The following is a 20986-nucleotide window of genomic DNA, read 5'->3' on the forward strand; positions in this document are numbered from 1 at the left end:
ATCGAAATTGTATTCTTCAGAGAGGAATGTTCAATACAAGGCTATATAGTGCTCACTAACTAAATGACAGCTCATACACATCTATCCACTAACCACTTTAACTAACCCTTTTAACTAACTCTAAAACACCCTATACTTTTATTATGTACACTTTGATACCCCCTATTTCCCAAGAGTAGCCTTTCAAATTGTACTATATGTGATAAAGACTTGAGCACAAAAGATTTGATTGAACCACGCAAGAAAGAAACAAAGTTACTACTTAGTAAATATAGTAGTGTAGTTTATAGGTATACAAGAAAAAGCTGCTACCAGCAGAAAGAAGGTAACTTAAAAGAGAAAGAGGAGGGAAGATGACCAGTCCTCCTTATATAATCTGCCTTTTCAGAAGTCTTTACAGCTTTTTCATTCAGCTTTGCTTCAGCGTTGGCTCTTTTCTCCTCTGCTATTCTCCTTGTTGATGCCAACTTGTTTGTATACTTCTCTTGTGCCCTTGCTTTTATTCTTTCTGCCTTCACCTGCAAATCCAAACCAGCAGCATTTTGAGAGCTCAAGGTTAATTTCAGGTAACCACTATAATAGTTAAGTCAAAAAATTCTCTTCTGTCATATTAAAGTAACCGAAATCACTAAAATTTATCCTAAGTTATAAACCTATTTTTTATTAGGTTAAAGTAACTAAACTGTACCCACTATAACAATAAAGTCGCTCAACGCTATCCACTATAACGACAACACTTATCTATCAAAGTGACTTTAATTAATGTGAAGAGAAATAGTTTTCTGAATTTACTATTATAGGTGGTAAAGTTAAGTGGTTATACGTGAAATTAACCCTGTGTGATACAAGTACTGGGCAGCGTAAGTTAATTATTTTCAAAAAGTATATTGATATCAAGTTCGCACCTACTTTAACAAAGAATGGTGAGTGCGGTGGTAGTCTGCACCTACATACTTAGGGGTCGTTTGATATAGGTTATGCTGAGATTAGTTACTCACCACCGCAAGCAAGATGGTGTAAAGATTAAAATGAAAGAAAGTGACATGTCAAAATAAATTAAGATTGATTACCTCCATTCTTTTCATTTCCATTTCAGCTTTCCTCTTTTCATGATTTTCCCAAGCTTGTATCTTCACCTCTTCGCGCTTATACCTGCAGACAAATCAATATATATATATGTTGTTACTCATATGATCAACGCAAAGAAAGAGTGGTACAAACAGGCTCGTTTAGGTTAGTTGATTAAATGTAGCAAATAAGCATGAAAATCACTTTTAACTACCGGAACTGATTTTAAAAATAAGCAGTTATGTATCTGGATAAAAGTTTTTGAAAAGAAAAAATAAATAATAGTACAGTGCTATGATTCTTAATCAACAGAGCAGCCTATCTAGCACATTACCTGGCCATGTACTTGGCACGTTCAGCCTCATCCCAAGCCATTGCGCGAGTTTCCAGTGGATTAAGCTTGTTGGCATGTTTTGTTTCCTTCTTAGCTGCTAATTCATTGTCAATAGTTTCTTCTGCATCGCGAACGATTCGTGTAGTCCCTGCATTTACCCTGTTCTCACCTGTGGTGGCAACAGTTTGACAATTTTCTATAGGAGTAGAAGATCCTGAGGATATTGGACTTGTTGCTGCTGGAGTTGTAGCTCTAATCGGAGTGGCAGTTCTTGATGGTTCTTGGCTTGCAATTGGGGTCATTTCTGTTCCCATGTCCCTAACACATATCGATCGAACAGCTGAGGCAGAGTTGTTATTAGAAGCCTTATTGATTCTCCATATTGATTCATCACAATCAACTTTCTTTGTTTCCACTTCAAATTGAATCATACTAGAATCTCCTTCCTCGCCACTCGAATAGTCCTCTTTCTTTGGAACTGGTGAAATCAACCTTAAGTCATCAGCATTCGAGTTTCGAGGGGTGGCTTTAGATTGGTGTTTTTCTCCTCCCCCTCTTGAAAGATTCACTAACCATTTTTGTGCATCATCCCATTTTGATGGTGTTGGTTTACCTGAGGCTGCTGTTCTTTGGTGAGTCGATGCACGATTTACTCCATTCCCTTTATGAAACTCAAAATTCATACTGCTGCCTCCTCCTCCTACAACCTCTTGTTTTTGTCCATAATTCAAGCATCCTTTGTCCTCTATGGATCTCATTTTTCACTCTTTTGCCTAATTACTTATGACCAATTCTTTTTGTTCCTAATGGATTTTAAAGGCAGATCTAGATACTTAAGATTTGTGCCAAGTATAAAGTTCAGTTTTTTATGAGTAGCAGGAAAGAAGAACAAAGGGAAAGCAGCTTGACACTGTTTTTCATCATTTAAAGCAACAGAATAAAGTTTTAGGAAACAATGAGCTAGAAACTTTCTTATGTGTGAGGATGTTTAGTTCTGAAAATGGTATCCACTGTTTGAAACAAAGAACAAAACTTTCAGCTTTTCTTGAGAAGAGAACACAAGAAGCAGCACTGAAATCATATGCAAAGTTAAACAGTGTAGTAAATGAAAAACCTCAAGTATAGACGACAAACAACTGAATTCATTCAAGATTTGGCAAAATGAGTTAATTACTAAAAGAGTTCATTTAGTAGAAAGAAGGGGAAAAAGAGTACTGCACCAAAACAAACTTGAGGAGGAGCTGGCCATTTACAAAGCTGAAGAGCAAAGCAGAGAGTGCAGGAATACTAAAGACTCGGAACCATGTATTTTTGAGACTGGCAGAACTAAAAGATATGAAGTTCAGATCCACTATATTCTGCTGAAAACTTTTCTAGTAAAATAGTCTTCATTTGCATGGTACACAGCAAAAATTGCTCCTAATAATTGAGTAAATTTTATGGCTTGTTACTCAATTTTGTGTTCATTAACTAAAAGTTAATTTTCTTTCTTTTGTTATGTAAAAATTATTCAACTTTATGTTCTTTACCTAAAAATTATTTTTCTTTCTTTTGTTACACAAAAATCATTTGTCTATGCTCTAGTTAACACAATAATCACTTTGACCAGATTTTACAAATCTTTCACGTGAAAAGTCTATTATGACCTTGATATTATAAATCATTCGATTTATGTAATACTTTCTATATTATATGCTATATAATATACTTTTACCCAGGTATTTTACTTATAATTAAAATAACTTGATATTATTTTACTTATTTTTTTATAATATATTCGTACATTTAATATCTTCTTAACGGTAATTTTCAAGGTATATAAGTAACATTATTAAATTTGTCAGTAAATATTACCATGAACAAATCTCAAGTCCACGTTCTTAACCATACTTAATTAAATATTTTTAATGATCAACCAAGTCATACTCATTAATTCAATAAATAAAATATCCATATTTAGTACAATGACACATCAAATTAATACTTTCAAATAAATAATATTAACAAATAAAGCTTTAAAAATTTTAATAATAAATACAAATATCTTCGAATTTTTTTTTAAAATTTGTATTGACTATAAAAAAAACTATCATTTGTTAAACAAATCTGTTTGTTATTATTTCAAATAAATATTAAAAATAATTTTTTTTTATGGTTTTTATATTTAAAATATGTTCATGCTTAAATATGATTAAACAAATTGAGTGTCGTGAAAAAATTAAATATATGGATATATTATAAAATAATTTAAAGTTATTTTAATTATAAGTAAAATATCTAGTTAAAAATATATATATTATATAGTATATAATATAGAAGGTATTACATAAATGAGAGGATATATAATGTCAAGGGCATAATAGACTTTTCAAGTAAAAGTATTATAAAATCTGATCAAGGTGACTTTTGTGATAAACATAGCAAAGTAAAATAATTTTTATGTAACAAAGGAAAGAAAAGTGACTTTTATGTAATCAACACAAAGTTGAATAATTTTTACGTAACAAAAAGAAGAAAAATGACTTTTGCGTAATGAACACAAAGTTGAATGACCATCCATAAAATTTACTCCTAATAATTTAACGATTTAAATTATATAGACTGACAACTCAATTTTTTATAATATTAATGTATTTAAATATATTTTAGCAGATAAAGATATCTTAGTTTTTAGGTCATTAATCTCATTTTTTCATATAGTTACTCTTTTAAGTGACATAATAATGTAGAAATTATTTTACATTATTAATATATAAAAGTTAAATTTGTAATAATACAAAGGTGAAGAAAATAAACCCCCCTCCCCACCCCTCTCTCTAATAAGTAAAAAATTTATATTTATATTTATATTTATATACTGAGTAGAAAAAATCTTTATACTATTTGATTAAGTGGACTTGCAGCGATTAGGAACTCTACATATCAATCCTAGTATAATAACATGAAAAATGAATTACTCCCTTCGTTTTAAGCAAAAAATTTAAGAAAAAAAAAGAGACTTTTGTAACTTGCGGTCTTAAAAGGTTAATGGGTAAAAGTTTTGTGATCATGATATTTGTGTGGTTATAAAAGCTTCTTATTAAGGGTAAAATGAATCAAATGAAGAGTTTAAAATTAAATTATTTTCAAATTTAAAAATATGTCATTTATTTTAAAATAAACTAAAAAGAAAAACAGTCCATCTAATTTGAAAGGAATAGAATAATAATCTGATATAACCGACTAAAATACATTGAGAAGAATTCACATTAAACGCATTATTAATAAAATAAACTTGAAGTACTACTCTTTTACCTAGAAAGTTGTGCATTTTATTCCTAAATACACAGTTGGGTAAGTGGGTTTTTGTAACTTACCTCCCACTATTTCACCTCTCCATGGAATCTTGGGGATAGTTTCAGTGACACTGTAACCCAAAAAACCATAGATAAATAATGATTCTTGGAATATTTTAAGGCACTGCTCCACTATATATAGAAAAAGTACACATTTACATAAAATTTCTAGTGTAACGGTTAGTAGCTAGGTAACAAAGGCAGCTGTAGACATCAAATGGGAGTGACACTTGGGGGGGTACAATATTTAATGCAGATGTCAGTATGTGAGTTTTGGCAGTGTTGGATTAGATTGCTAATAAACAAAAACAAATTCTGAGATATTTCACATGGCCAGGATGGACATGGGACTGTTGCATTGTTTCCTAGAGTATTCTTGTGGTACAATTTCTGGAAAAAATATTAAATTGGGATGGTTGACAATGATGTTGGGGCGAAAATAATAAGGCGTCATAGGGCCGTGTATAATTTGGTAAATACCGAATTAACATATCGAAATCGAATTTTTTTGTATTTGATATTTGATATGGTATTTGATAATTTTTTTAAAATACTGAAATACCGATACCGTACCAAAATATATATTAGATTAATTTTAAATATCATGTCATCCTTGCAGCCTGCAGTTACCGGAGAGCTTAAGGAGAATGTTTCTAGTTCCATGTTCTTTAGTTAAAGCTTGTGCACCACCTATTTTTGTCTATGTGGTTAATGGATGTTACCCAAATGATTTATGTAAACAACACTTGTGAAAAACTTATTTTGATCACATTTGAGAAGCTTACTAGTGTCTGGTATATTACGGAGATGAAAGTTAGAGCTTTAGACCAGACATACTTACATGTTGATGAAGTTTGTAAACGTTATTCTAATCTTATGCTCTTGTTTATAGAAGTCTCATATATGATGTGTAGTGTTGTTGCATTCATAAGATTGATTTTGCTGGCTAGTTATAATTTTAATTTTGCTGGCTAGTTAAGGTGTTATTCTCCCCTAACTATAACGTTCAGAAGCTGTTTTAGAACCGAATAAACTGAAGTTACCGTAGTGAATAAAATGAAACTGAAAGAAAAAATATTGAACCATACCGAATTTAATTAGGTACGGTATTGGTATAGCATTTTAGGATACTGAATATTGAAAATACCGAACCAAAATATCTAAATATCGTACCGTACCGACCGACAAATACCCCTAAGGCGTCATGCGTAAGCTAACAATGTAAATCTGAATGATAAATAAGACGACAAAAGAAATATATACTAAACTGGCATAATAATTTAATATGATTTGATCAATTGACCTACATATGAGAAAACTAATATATAAAAAAAAATTGAGACAAAAATCTCCCACTAAACAAGACTCTCCTAAGGACTACATTGTGAATGTTATTGTGTTTGTGTGAAGGAAGGTCTCTCAATTTATAGAGGCCACAACCTTTTCCTCCAAGAAAGAAATCCGTCAAATATGAAGAGATCTATATTTTCCTTTAAGGAAAAGTAAAAATAATTATGGTTAATATTCTATTCTTCCTTCGAGTAAAAGAATAAATCCAAATAAGGTAAGAAAATCATAACAAATTCCTAACAATTCTGTTACGACCCAATTTCACCTATAGGTCGTGATGGCGCCCAACACTACAACTAAGCAAGCCAACTTAATAAAATAAGCATATATTGACAAAATTTAAAATCAAGAAAAATAATAAGACGCCAAATTCTACCAATGTATGTGCCAAGACCTGGTGTCACAAGTGTATGAGCATCTAGTAGATTATACAAAACCTCAAATACTGTCTGAAATAAATAGACAGAATGAAAAATACAAGGAGAGACACTAGTAGCTGCAGAACGGCTCAGAAAGGCAGCTCACCATTATGCCCCTGGATAGCGTGGGTGTAAGACGATAGGTCCCCCACTAGTAGTTGTCACGACCCAGTTTCACCTATAGGTCGTGATGGCGCCCAACACTACAGCTAGGCAAGCCAACTAATAAGTCAAACGTACATTGGTTAAACTTTTATTCCAAGAAAATAATAAAATATCAACTTCTACCAATGTGTGTGCCAAGACCCGGTATCACAAGTGCATGGGCATCTAATAGATTATACAAAACTTCAAATACTGTCTGAAATGAAATAGACAGAATATAAATATAAGAAGAAACACTAGTAGCTGCAGAACGGCTCAGAAAGGCAGCTCACCACTATGCCTCGGGATGACGTGGGTATGTGATGATAGGTCCTCCACTAGTACCTGTCTCAAATCCTGCACAAAAAGTGCAGCAAGTGTAGTATGAGTACGTAAACAACGTGTACCCAGTAAGTATCAAGCCTAATCTCGAACTGGTAGAGACGAGATGTCCGACTTTGACACTCACTATGGGTCAATAATAATAACTGAAATAAAACTAGGATATTTAAATCAGCATGATTTACAGAATTTACAATAATTTATTTAATCAGCAAAAATAATCAAATTCCTTCAAATGTAACAATTCTCAATATATTAATTAAATTCCTTCAATTCAAATAGTTTCCAATTTATCAATTAAACTTCATTTACAGGAGTAACAATTCCTTAACAAGCAAGAATAATACTTCATTAAAATCCAAGAATTTTCCAATTTATTAATTAGCTTCACAAGTTGAAATAAATTATTAAAGTATCGTGTAATTATTATTATTAAGCACGATTTTTGTCGAGGACGTACGGCCCGATCCAGAGTGTCGTGTACACTGCCGAGGGACGTGCGGCGCGATCCATAGATGCATCTATCCTGCCGAGGTGTTCGGCCCGCTCCACAAGAAAGGAAGACATTTTCTTATGTGCCTCCGGAAGGAGAGTATGTTTATTATAAGATAAATTTGGGAGGAGAATAATTTCTTTTAACAATTAATTAATTTAAACAAAAATTAAGCATGTGAGATTTTCATCCTTTAATATCTTTATCTAACAATTCACAATATATTCATATATATCAATTAATATTAATTAATCAAAGAATACAATTTTACACAAGTAAGGCATGCTTTGAGTCCTAAACTACCCGGACTTTAGCATTAATAGTAGCTACGCATGGACTCTCGTCACCTCGTGCGTACGTAGCCCCCACAATTTAGCAACAATTATTTAATCTTAATCACCTATGAGGTAATTTCCCCCTCACAAGATTAGACAAGAGACTTACCTCGTCTTGCTCCAATTTAATCTACTATAAGGCCTTTTCCACGATTATCCAACTCCGTCTGGCTCGAATCTAGCCAAAATAATTCGATACAATCACTAAATATTATAGGAATCAATTCTATAAGAAAATACTACATTTTAAAGAAAAGATCCCGAAATTAATTAAAAATTCGCCCGCGGGGCCCACATCTCGAAATCCGGCAAAAGTTATAAAATCCGATAACCCATTAAATTACGATTCCAACGATACCAGTTTTACTCAAATCCGACTCCGAATCGATACCGAAATCTCAAAAATTCGTTTCTATGAGATTTCTAAAACTTTCCCAAATTTAAATCTCAAAACACTAATTTATGGTGAAAACAATGATATACTTATATATGTAGACCAAATCCGAGTTAGAATCACTTACCCCAATATTTTTCCCTTGAAAATCTGCCAAAAGTCGTCTCTGCTCAAGCTCAAGTTCGTCAAAAATGGCAAATAGGACGAATGCTCTCTTTTTATAAAACTGCCCAACAGCCTTCGGAACTGGTCCTCGAACTGGGTCTCAACCGTGGCTTCGATCACAGGCTCGATCCTGGACCTCGATCATGGCCTGCCTTCGATCAGAACATCGAGGTTGGGCCTTCGATCAGGGCATCGAGCATGTGCCTTCGATCAGGGCATCGAGCATGGGTCTCGATCCTAGCCCTCGAGCCTTACCTTCGATCATGTCCTCGAGCTGGTCCTTCGATCCTTGCTTCGATCTCAAGCTCGAGCCTGAGCCTCGTCAACCCTGGGCTCGATACCTGGGCTCGATATCAACTCAGAATATCCAACAGAAGAGGAAACACTGCAGCAGCTTTTAAGTCCAATTTTTTTGATCCGTTAACCATTCGAAACTCACCCGAGGCCCTCGGGAGCTCAACCAAATATACCAACAAGTCCTAAAATATCATACGAACTTAGTCAAACCTCTAAATTACATCAAACAACGCTAAAACCATGAATCATATCCCAATTCAAGCTTAATGGAACTAAGAGTTTTCAACTTCTACATTCGATGTCGGAACCTATCAAATCAACTCCGATTAACCTCAAATTTTACACACAAGTCATAAATGACATAACGGAGCTATGAAAATTTTGAAACTGGATTCCGACTCCGGTATCAAAAAGTCAACTCATCGGTCAAACTTCCAAACTTAAATTCTTGTTTTTAGCAATTTCAAGCCTAATTTAACTACGGACTTCCAAATAAAATTTCGAACACACTCCTAAGTCCAAAATCATCATACGGATTTGTTGGAATCATCAAAATTCTATTCCGGGGTCGTTTTCACATAATTAGATATCCTATCACTATTCGAACTTAAACATTTTAATTTTTCTTCGAAATTCCATATCTCGGGCTAGGGACCTCGGAATTTGATTCTGGGCATACGCCCAAGTCCCAAATCACGATACAGACCTACCGGAACTATCAAAACACTGATCCGAGTCCGTTTGCTCAAAATATTGACCAAAGTCAACTCAATTGAGTTTTTAAAGTTCTAATCCACATTTTAATCCATTTTTCACATAAAAACTTTCCATGAAATTTTACGGATTGCGTACGCAAGTCGAGGAATAATAAATATTACTTTTCGAGGTCTTAGAACACATAATTAATTATTAAATTTAAAGATGACATTTTGGGTCATCACAGTACTTGCCTCAGGTCCTGCACAAAAAAGTACAGTAAGTGTAGTATGAGTACATAAACAACATGTACCCAGTAAGTATCAAGTCTAATCTCGAAGTGGTAGAGACGAGATGACCGACTTTGACACTCACTATGGGTCAATAATAATAATTGAAATACAACTAGAATATTTAAATCAGCATGATTCACAGAATTTACAATAATTTATTTAACCAACGGAAATAATCAAATTCCTTCGAATGCAACAATTCTCAATATATTAATTAAATTTTTTCAATTCAAATAATTTCCAATTTATCAATTAAATCTCATTTACAGGAATAACAATTAATTCCTTAACAAGCAGGCATAATAATTCATTAAATTCCAAGGATTCTCAAATTTATCAATTAGTTTCGCAAGCTGAAATAAGCTATTAAGGTATCGTGTGATTATTATTGTTAAGCACGATTTTTGTCGAGGACGTACGGCCCGATCCAGAGTGTCGTGTACACTGTCGAGGGACGTGCGACACGATCCATAGATGCATCTATCCTGCCGAGGCATTCGGCTTGCTCCACAAGAAAGGAGGATATTTTCTTATGTATCTTCGGAAGAAGAGTATATTTATTATAAGATAAATTTGGGAGGAAGAATAATTTCTTTTAAAAATTAATTAATTAAACAGAAAATCAAGCATATGAGATTTCTATATATATATATATATATATATATATATATATATATATATATATATATATATATATATATATATATATATATATATATATATATATATATATATATATATATATATATATATATATATATATATATATATATATATATATATATATATATATATATATATATATATATATATATATATATATATATATATATATATATATATATATATATATATATATATATATACAATTTACACAAGTAATTCATGCTTTGAGTCCTAAACTACCCGGACTTTAGCATTTATAGTAGCTACTCACGGACTCCCATCACCTCGTGCGTACGTAGCCCCCGTAATCAGCAACAATTATTCAATTTAATCCCTATGGGGTAATTTTCCCCTCACAAGATTAGACAAGAGACTTACCTCATCTCAAAGTCCACTTTTCGATTATCGCATTGCGTAAAATTCTCGATTCGATGCCGAAAAATCCGAAACTATCCAAAAGTTATATAAAATAATTAATATATGTTCAACAATTCGAAATTCATCTATTAAATAAGTTACCCTATCCAAAATGGTAAAATTCACCCCGGGCCCACGTGCCCGGATTTCGAAAACTTTTGGATGAAAACGTTACCCATAATCTCAAGAACTCAAATATATAATTTCTATCCAATTCCATAACTATTTTCGTGGTTAAAATCCCATTTTTATAAAAATTTAGGTTTTTCATCTAAACCCTTGATTTCTAAGATGTACTAGTTATAATCTAGAATTAGCTTACCTCAAAGTGCTAGGTGAAAACCCTCTTCCAAAAGCTCCAAGAATCGCCCAAGAGATGAAAGAAAAGTGAAATAAATGACCTAAGTCGCGTATTAAATGAGATAGGCACAGGCCTCTGATGTCGCATTTGCGACACCAGGTTCGCAAATGTGACGTTTGGCCTTTAGCTGCTGGGGTCGCAAATGCGACCAAAGAGTCGCAAATGCGAACTCTGCTGGGATCGCAAATGCATCAAATGTGTCGCAAATGCGAACACTGCCTAGGTCGGGCTTCTTCGCAATTGCGAAGCCTTTCTCGCAAATGCGAGATTCGCATTTGCGAACAATTTCTCGCATTTGCGAGACCTGCAACTGATGCCAAGGAACACAAGAAAACTGATGTATTTTCATTCCTTCCGCACATCCGAAACTCACCCGAGCCCTCGGGACTCCACACCAACTATCCACACAAGTCTAATAATCTCATACAAACCCACTCGAGCAATCAAAATCCGGAAATAACAACAAAACCCAAGAATCGGACGCCAAAACGCATGAATTGACTTATGAATTCAAAAACTTCCAAAAAGACTTCTGCTCGTCTGATTCCTATCAAATCAACACGGAATGACACCAAATTTTGCGCACAAGTCATAAATGATATAACAGATCTATGAAAATTTTCGAAACTGGTTTCCGACCCCGATATCAAAAAGTCAACTCCCCGGTCAAACTTCCAACCTTAAATTCTTATTTTAGCCATTTCAAACCTAATTTAGCTACGGACTTCCAAATAAAATTTCGAATACGCTCCTAAGTCCAAAATCACCATACGGGGCTGTTGGAATCGTAAAAATTCTATTCCGGGGTCGTTTTCTCAAAATATTGACCGAAGTCAAACTTGGTCTTTTAAAGCCATCTTAAATAACCAAATGTCCCGATTTCAACCCAAACACTTTCAAATCCCGAACCAATCATCTCCACAAGTCATAAATTATTAAAAGTACATACGAGAAGTTTTATTTTAGGAAACGGAGTTCTAAAAATTAAAATGACCGGTTGGATCATTACAAATTCTCTCATTTGGCCTGAATTTTCTTGACAATGCTTGATCTGCCTTCATCACATATTCTTCATCACTGCTGCTTGAGATAGTTAAAAATAGGTATGGGTTAAAGATTATCTCGTGCGTTAAAGATGAGCACGGGTTAAAAATATTAGAGTCCCTCATTAAAGTGAGTAGGGTTAAAAGTAATAGCCCTACGTTAAAAGTGGGTAGGGTTAAAGTGGAGCCCTACGTTAAAAGTGAGTAAGGTTAAAAATGGGAGTACATGCGTTAAAAGTAAGCACGAGTTCAAAATTGGAGCTCATGCGTTGAAAGTAAGCAAGGGTTGAAAGTGGAGCCCATGCATTAAGACAAAACATGAGTTAAAAGTTGGAGCTCGTGCAGGGTTAAAAATGGTTTTTGTTTTTAAATATGCAGCCGCATGAGTTTTGAAACTATTTGGTTAAAAAGTTTATCTCCACGTGTAGTATTTATGATTTCTTTTTGGTTGAAATCTTCATTATTGTCAAATTGGTCGTTGTTTGATCTGAATTTGCCTTGAACCTGTCTTTAATCTCACTTTAACTATTGGCTCTGATACCACTTGTTGGGATCGAAAATAACAAGGCGTCATACGGTAGCTAAAAATGCAAACCTTGAACAATAAATGAGACGACAAAAGAAACATATACTAAACTAGGCTTAATAATTTAACATAATTTGGTCAATTGACCTACATATGAGAAAACTAATATAAAAGAAAAAACTATTGAGAGAAAAAATTTCCCTTAAATAAAACTCTCTTAAGGACTATATTATGGATATTATTGTGTTATTGTGTGAATGAAGATCTCTCAAGTTATAGAGGCCACAACCTTTTCCTCCGAGAAGGGAATCCGTCAAATATGAAAGATATCTATATTTATATTTTCCTTTAAGGAATAGTAAAATAATTATGGTTAATATTCTACTCTTCTTTCAAGTAAAAGAATAAATTCAAATAAGATAAGAAAATCAGGACAAATTTCTAACAAATACCCTTCTTTTTTTTTATACCATAGATGGAGGTACTCTAGTTTAAGAGGCGAATTTAGGACGAGTTCATTAAATTTTAATGCACCAACTATTATTTTTGACTTCAATTATTTATAATATATGAGATTACATTTATTGTGAATACTAGTATTAGCACTCGCGCGGATGCGCGGACACTAATCATGTCAAATATTAAAATTATTTGAAATATATGTAAATAATCTTAAAATTTAAACTTTCTCGGTAAATATAGATAGTCATTGGATATTAATAAAAAATATTACATGAAAACAATTAACCATTTCTTCTAAAAAAAATTTGATACCATTCTTGCCGGTGTCATTGAATCCTAAAAATAGTCAGGAAGCAAAATAATAACTCATATTTATGGCAAAACAATCAAATATTGAGACTATGAATGACTCTTTGGATACGACTTGACTCTTTTACTACTACTTGAACTCTTATTTGGTGTGTTGATATCTTTTAAAAAAATAATTCTTTTTAAAAATTTTAGTTTCTACAACTTTATTTTTCAATAATAATTACTTATATAATAATGTAAGTGAAAATATTATCCTTAATTCAAAACTTATTTTAATTGGCTATCTAAAAATTTAAAAAATTCTTTAGCCAGTGAATTGTTTTTCTAGTATGACTCCACTTTGATATTTGACATTAACCATGTTAAATATATGAGTTATTTGAATTATATGTTAATAACCTTAAAATTTAAACCTTCTAAATAATTATAGATAATCGTTAGATATTAATTAAGAAACACTACATGAAAAAAGACTAACATTTTCTCAAATCTCGTAGTGATAATTTTTCCAACCAAGTGAAAATAAGAGAAAATGGGCCAAATCCCACTTTTAAAAGAACCCTTCTGCCCAGACGACTTCTCGCATCTGCGGAAAAGCAGCCGCTTCTGCGGAAACTTCCTCGCTCCTACGGAAGCCCAATGTTAGCAGCCTATTGTACCTGCGGAAATTCTTACGCTCCTACGCAACCGCAGGTGTGACACAGCCTAGCACATCTGCGCAAATTCCCGCACATGCGGCCCTGGCCTCGCTTTTGCGCACACGCAAGTGCGCTGCTCGCCTCCGCTTCTGCGACTTCATGCCCAGGCTGCCCAAGCCGCTTCTGCGACCAAACTTCCGCAGAAACGACACACCAGCTGCTGCCCAGCTTTAATATTTCTTAAGTCCAAAAATAAATCTGTTAACCATCCGGAATCCACCTGAGACCCTCGGGACCTTAACCAAATATACCAACACGTCCCAAAATGTAATTTATCGATATCTCTAGCCACATATTTTGAATTTTTAATACCCTACGTATACAAAAATTTTATTCTTTAAATCATTAAATATTAAATTAGTTGATTGTTATTATATAACACTACATTTATTGTCTTAAAATTGCCAAGTAGTTTATTTTTCGACACCATACTTGGCCTTAACTCAATGCAAACTACTCAGATTGTATTTAAATTCAAATTCAAATATCTTATCAGTTTGTTAGTAATAGTGATTTTTTAAAAACGACACACAATGTAAATAAAAAAAATATTCTAAGATACCCTTATCTTATAATCTATGTATTTGAGTTGAAAAAAATATTTAAAATCGATGAGATTAGCTTCCAACTTTTTTATACTCAATAAAGATGAAACATAAGAAGAAATTTGTTGTCATCTCTTATTTCTGATTTTAGATCTTTCATACATTTTTTTCAATATTTATTTTCTTTATCTTATTTTTATGCCATTCTTTTTTTTGTTACAAAAAATTAATTTATTTCACTATAAAAGGACGAGTTTTAATTGAAATTGCCTACATAAGAACTTTATTTATATTTTTAGTCTTTGGTTGAAATTCTTTCATAATTTTTCTTTTGACTTTATCTAATCAGCCTAAATAGGTGCTCACCCGAGCACTTGAATTAAAAGATTGAAGGATGTGTAATTTATTCAGTGCCGACCCAAGGGTAAGGCTGCTAAGTCAGCTGTTTTGGGCCTCATAATTTTTTGGGGACCAAATTGTTTTAATAAGTTATATATTAATTTATTTTTAGAAGAATATTTAGTGCTTTAAATGAGAAAGTATAAATTTTTATAGTAAAAATGTAGGATTAAATTGTTGATCATAAATTGAGAAAAAATATCTTTTTGGGAATCACTCTCTACACCATAAATTGAGAAAGAATTCGATTATTAAATCATAACTCAAAAAATGTTAAAACTTTAATACAGTCCCATAATGTGTATATCTCAAGAGAAATTAAATAGATTAGATAAAATTATTAATAATTTTGCATATAAAAACTAGAAATACAGAATTTAAGTGAAATTATATATGAATTTTTTCTTTCATATAAAAAAAAGGGTTTCTTATTGAATTTTTGCTTTAGGTCTCCATATTTATTAAGTCGCCCCTGAATTTATATATAATCCATATATAATATGTGTATAATCGTGTGTTATCGGTATATCATCTATTTATATTAGCTATAAAAAGTAAAGAATAAATCTTGCTGGATATTTATGTAAATATTCCATAAGATTTTGGTTTTTCGAGTTTATCCATGATATGACTTCGATTATAATAATTTTAAAAACACTCTACCAATGTTCAAAAATATCTTATCTTTTTATTATCTTTGAAGTATAAAAAAGTAAAAAGTTTTTTCAAAATAATTTGTTTATATTTTAAAAAATATATATATATTTCACGTCATACCAATTCTTTTTTTAAAAATATACTCTTTGTTACACTTGAAAATCGCTATAAAAACTATCAATTAGAAACCAATATCTCTCTTTTTGAGTTCGAGAAAAAAAAAATATTTCACATAATCTAATGATTCAAAACTAATATTGTTCAACGAAAAAAATATTATACCCTTGCAATATTGGCTTGACTGCAGCTAAATGAAGGGGTTTCAACTTATACCCTTTAATTTCTAGAATGTGCTAAATTGAAATTAATGATAGCAATTGTATAGCCAAAGTTTTGTTATTTGTTTGATGTCCATTTATACAAATTGACTCTTCAAACAAATATTTTTCAAAAAGAAAAGAAAAAAACAACTTTTTTTTAATATTGACTAATTTTTGTGATGTTTCTTTCTTCAGCATGTATGTTTACTTCATAATTGTCAAGACCCAAAATCTCACCAGTTGTGATGACGCCTATCTTAATACTAGGCAAGCCCACAATCTTAATAAACCATTATATTTTTTAAATTTGAAAACAAAATAATTAAATTCAGCGCAAGAAATCTCACAAATACAAATATAACACTCCCAAAACCTGGTGTCACTGAGTACATGACCATCTAATATGAATACAATATCTGACTGATAAAAACCACTGTCTGAAAGTATAGAACAGTACAATAACTGAAGGAAAGAGAGACAAGGTCAGCGGACGCCAGGCAACTACCCTGATAGTCTCCAACTGGTAATACACTGAGGTCTAACAGCCGCCGTGACCGGAAGCACCTGGATCTGCACGCAAGGTGCAGAGTGTAGTATGAATACAACCAACTCAATAAGTAACAAGACTAACCTCTGGGCTGAAAGTAGTGACGAGCTCCGCAGGTACAGTTCAGTATAAATAATGGTACAAATATGTAGGCATGCTTTCAAGTTCAACAGTTAAACTCAGTACAAGTGAAATAAAATCAATACTGCATGATATGAGGAATATGACGTCCCAGTAGAAAGACCTCACGTAAATACTAGTCACAAATTATTCGGTCACTCGGTATAGTTTATAGCCAATCCATCCCAGGGGTGTTCCAACCCGTATATATATACACATTGACTGACAGTCAGTCACTCAGTACCGTATAAGGCCAATCCAGCCCTGGGGTATCCCCAAATGTAAATGATACGGACAAGATTCATGTCTAGGTAAATTCATTATAATATAAATAAGTAAGGCAAGTCCATGCCCTGGGAAAATCCATCCCGAATATATATATAATCATCGTAAGTAAGGCAAGTCCATGCCCTGAAAAGTCCATCCCGAATATATATAATCATCTACGCTCACCGGGGGTATGTACAGACTCCAGAGGGGCTCCTTCAGTCCAAGCGTGATATAAAGCCTATAAGGCCTGCTGCAGGCGGGGCAGCCCCGATCTATAAAATAGTAAAGCTTATAAGGCCTGCTGCAGGCGGGCAGCCCCGATCCAAATGATAGTAAAGCCTATATGGCCTGCTGCAGGCGGGCAACTCCGATCCAGAACAATAATAATATATATAAAGCCAATATGGTCTGCTGCGGCGTGCAACTCGATCCCATAAATATCCTCACAATGGATGAATATGACTCAGTGTGAAATTTATATATTTTTTTAAAAAGAATTATTTCAACAGCAACACGACCCCATGGGTCCAAAAATATTGGCACATAGCCTAAACATGATCTTTAATAAGAGTCTCAGCTCAATTTCCTAATACGAGGAGAATATTCGGATAATAACACGATTCTTTATATTTTACAACTCCACAGAATTTATTAATTCACAATTTTTATGGTGCACGCCACACACTCGTCACCTAGCATGTGCGTCACCTTCAACAATTGATATAACACCAAAATTCAGGGATTCATACCCTCAGAACCAAGTTTAGAAGTGTTACTTACCTCAAATCGTGAAAATTTTCACTCCGCTAGGCCCTTGCCTCGTGAATTGATCTTCAAATGCCTCGAATTTAGCCAAAAATAATCTGATTCAGTCAATAAAAATTATACGAATTAATTCCATAAGAAAATATAAATTTTCCATCAAAATCCGAAATTTCACCCAAAAATCGCCCGTGGGGCCCACGTCTCGGAACCCAACAAAAGTTACAAAATTCGAAAGCCCATTCAACCATGAGTCTTAATTTTACCAAAATCCGACCTCAACTCGACCTCCAAACCCTCAAATCTTATTTTCAAATCCCTAGGTTCAAATTCTCGATTTACACCTCAAAAATACGTAATCTAGTTGGATTATTCGATGATAATTCAATATTATGAAGTAGAAATGATCACAAGTGATTTACTTCAAGTTCCTCTTGAATTCTCTCAGAAAATCGCCCCAAAACCCGTGCTTGAAGGTCCAAAAATGGCAAAACTCGGAATTCCTCCAATTTTATTCTGTCCAGGGCCTGTCGCACCTGCGACCAGATTAGCCGCATCTGCGGTCTCGCAGGTGCGACGAAATGTCCGCTTCTGTGCTTGTCAAGATCACTTCTGCGGGCTCTCACCTGCGATGAAATTTTCGCAGGTGCGATTGCATCACATGACAGAAACTTTAGCTTTTTTTCTAAGTCCGAATTTGATCCGTTAACCACCCGAAACTCACCCGAGGCCTCCGGGACCTCAACCAAATATACCAACAAGTCCTAAAACATCGTACGAACTTAGTCGAGCCTTCCAATCACATCAAACAATATTAAAAACATGAATCACACATAGATTCAAGCCTAATGAACTTTGAAACTTCCAATTCCTACAAACAACGCCAGAACCTATTAAATCACGTCCGATTGACCTCAAATTTTGCACACAAGTCATAAATGATATAACGGAGGTATTCCAATTTTCAGAATTGGATTTCGACCCCGATATCAAAAAGTCAATCCCCCGGTCAAACTTTCCAAAAATTCGACTTTCGCCATTTCAAGCCTAATTCCACTACGGACCTCCAAATAATTTTCGAGCACGCTCCTACGTCCAAAATACCATACGGAGCTATTGGAATCATCAAAACTCTATTCCGGGGTCGTTTACACATAAGTCGATATCCGGTCACTATTTTAACTTAAGTTTTTAATTATGAGACTAAGTATCTCATTTCACTCTGAAATATTTTCGGACCCGAATCAACTAACCCGGTAAGTCATAAAACAACTGTAAGGCATAAATTGAGCAGTAAATGGGGGAAACGAGGTTGTAATACTCAAAACGACCGGCCGGGTCGTTACAATTATATATGTAAGTAAACTTTTATTCGATTTTTAAACTTTTTTTTGTTATTTGGATTAACACAGACGTGTACCCTATATATTACATTTATTTTAAAAGAAATTCGCTTTATTCAAATCTATCTAAAGTGTTTTAAAGAACTATAATTATAGGGTTTTAAATTTGAAGAGTTTTATAGTTATATGGAATAGTTTTTTTTTTTGCCAGAGGCGAAGTAGTATTTAAATAATTAGAAAAGATAACAAAAGTTCCTAACATGATTGCATATGGTCATTAACCGAATTAAGTATGATAACATGATAAAAAAAAAAGATAATATTTTATTTTTAATTTAAATTCAAATTTTAAAACTTTATCAATTAATTTAAAATTATCTTTTAATTCAAATTCAGTATATATATATATATATATATATATATATACAATGAGATTACATTTATTCTGAATATATTAATTTTGAATTTGGAATTCACTTCCGATGCCGAAAAGCAATTCATTATCTTGAGATGCCCCATTATCTTTATCTGGCTTGTTATTTAATTCAGTTTTGGATGGAGAACAGAACTCTTGGTTTGCTATTTTCTGTCACTTCTGTGCGAAACCATGTGCGCTTCTATAATGAAGGTAAGATTAATTAGGAGAGAGTTTCTTGAGAATGGTATCTTTGACCTCAAGATATAAAAGAAATTATATAAAAGAATAAAGTAAATATCACATTTACCGAAATATAATATGCATGACTCATCCTAATAGATCTTCTTTCATAGTTGAATTTTTATATCCCTTAAAAATTAGTAGGAATCTAAATTTGAATTACTGTCTTGAAAAAGATTAGTAATTAACATATTGAACTAACATAAATAAAGCTACAACTGCATTCGAGAAACTAAGCTAGCATTTGGACATAAATTTGATTAAAACTTAAAAAAAGAATTTTTGAAGTTGTGTTGAAAAATAATTTTTAAAAGTTGAAGTTGTGTTTGGACATACATTTTATTTGAAGAAAAGTTGAAGTTTTGTAAGTGGAAGAAACAAATTTCACCCAAAAACTGTAATAAACCAATTTTTGGGAACTTGGGAATTTTTGAAATTTTTTCCCCCAAAACATGATCATATTTCATAAACAAACAATGTTTTCAATTATTTTTTGGAAAAATGAAGCCAAAATCTATGGCCAAACAGGAGCTAGATAAAAATATTTTAGTTACATACGAAGTCTTAAACCATGAAAAAGGAGAAGAGGGAAAAGAGGATGATGACCTTGAACAATCTCCCATAGCTGCTGTCACGATCCAATTCTCTTAAACGCCGTGATGGCGCCCAGTTTCGCCGCTAGGCAAGCCAACAGTAAAATATCCACGTGATTTCTCCTTTTAATAAGTTTTCAAGTAATTAGATTTTCATTGATTAAACGGTTACGAAACAACAACTTAAATAAATAAGACGAAAGCAGCTAAATGCCATCATAACAATAGTGATAATCCCAAAACCATACAGTCTACTAGTGTGTGTGCCAAGACATGGTGTCACAAGTGTATGAGCTACTAGTAGAATATACAAAATACTAAACTATTGTCCGAAATGAAGTAGACAGAAAAAAAAACACAAAAGAAAGACTTCGGATGCTGCAGAACAGCTTGGAAGGCAGTTCACAGCTCAGTCTCGGGGTGTAGCAAGTATCAAGTCTAATCTTGAAGAAATAGTGACGAGGGGTTGACTTCGACACTTACTATGGGCTAACAATAAAATGCAGAAATTATAAATAAACATAGATTATATAAAATAAGTAATACAACTCCGCAACAAGCAGAGAATAATAATTCTTTCACTATCAACAAATTTCGAGTCAATTCATGTCATTTAAATAAT

At 33.0% G+C, this 20986-nt stretch overlaps 1 protein-coding gene across 1 annotated transcript; it reads right to left on the reverse strand.

Moving 5' to 3' along the window:
• Positions 1-224: 224 nt before the first annotated feature.
• LOC107806143 (uncharacterized) lies at positions 225-2797 on the reverse strand. Its single transcript, XM_016630251.2, has 3 exons — positions 1403-2797; positions 1071-1152; positions 225-518 (listed from the first exon to the last, which is right to left on the reverse strand). The coding sequence occupies exons 1-3, from the start codon at positions 2158-2160 to the stop codon at positions 309-311; spliced, it is 1050 nt and encodes a 349-aa protein (XP_016485737.1). The 5' UTR covers positions 2161-2797; the 3' UTR covers positions 225-308.
• Positions 2798-20986: the final 18189 nt, after the last annotated feature.

The sequence above is a fragment of the Nicotiana tabacum genome, chromosome 15 (assembly GCF_000715075.1).
Source record: "Nicotiana tabacum cultivar K326 chromosome 15, ASM71507v2, whole genome shotgun sequence".
Lineage (NCBI taxonomy): Eukaryota > Viridiplantae > Streptophyta > Magnoliopsida > Solanales > Solanaceae > Nicotiana > Nicotiana tabacum.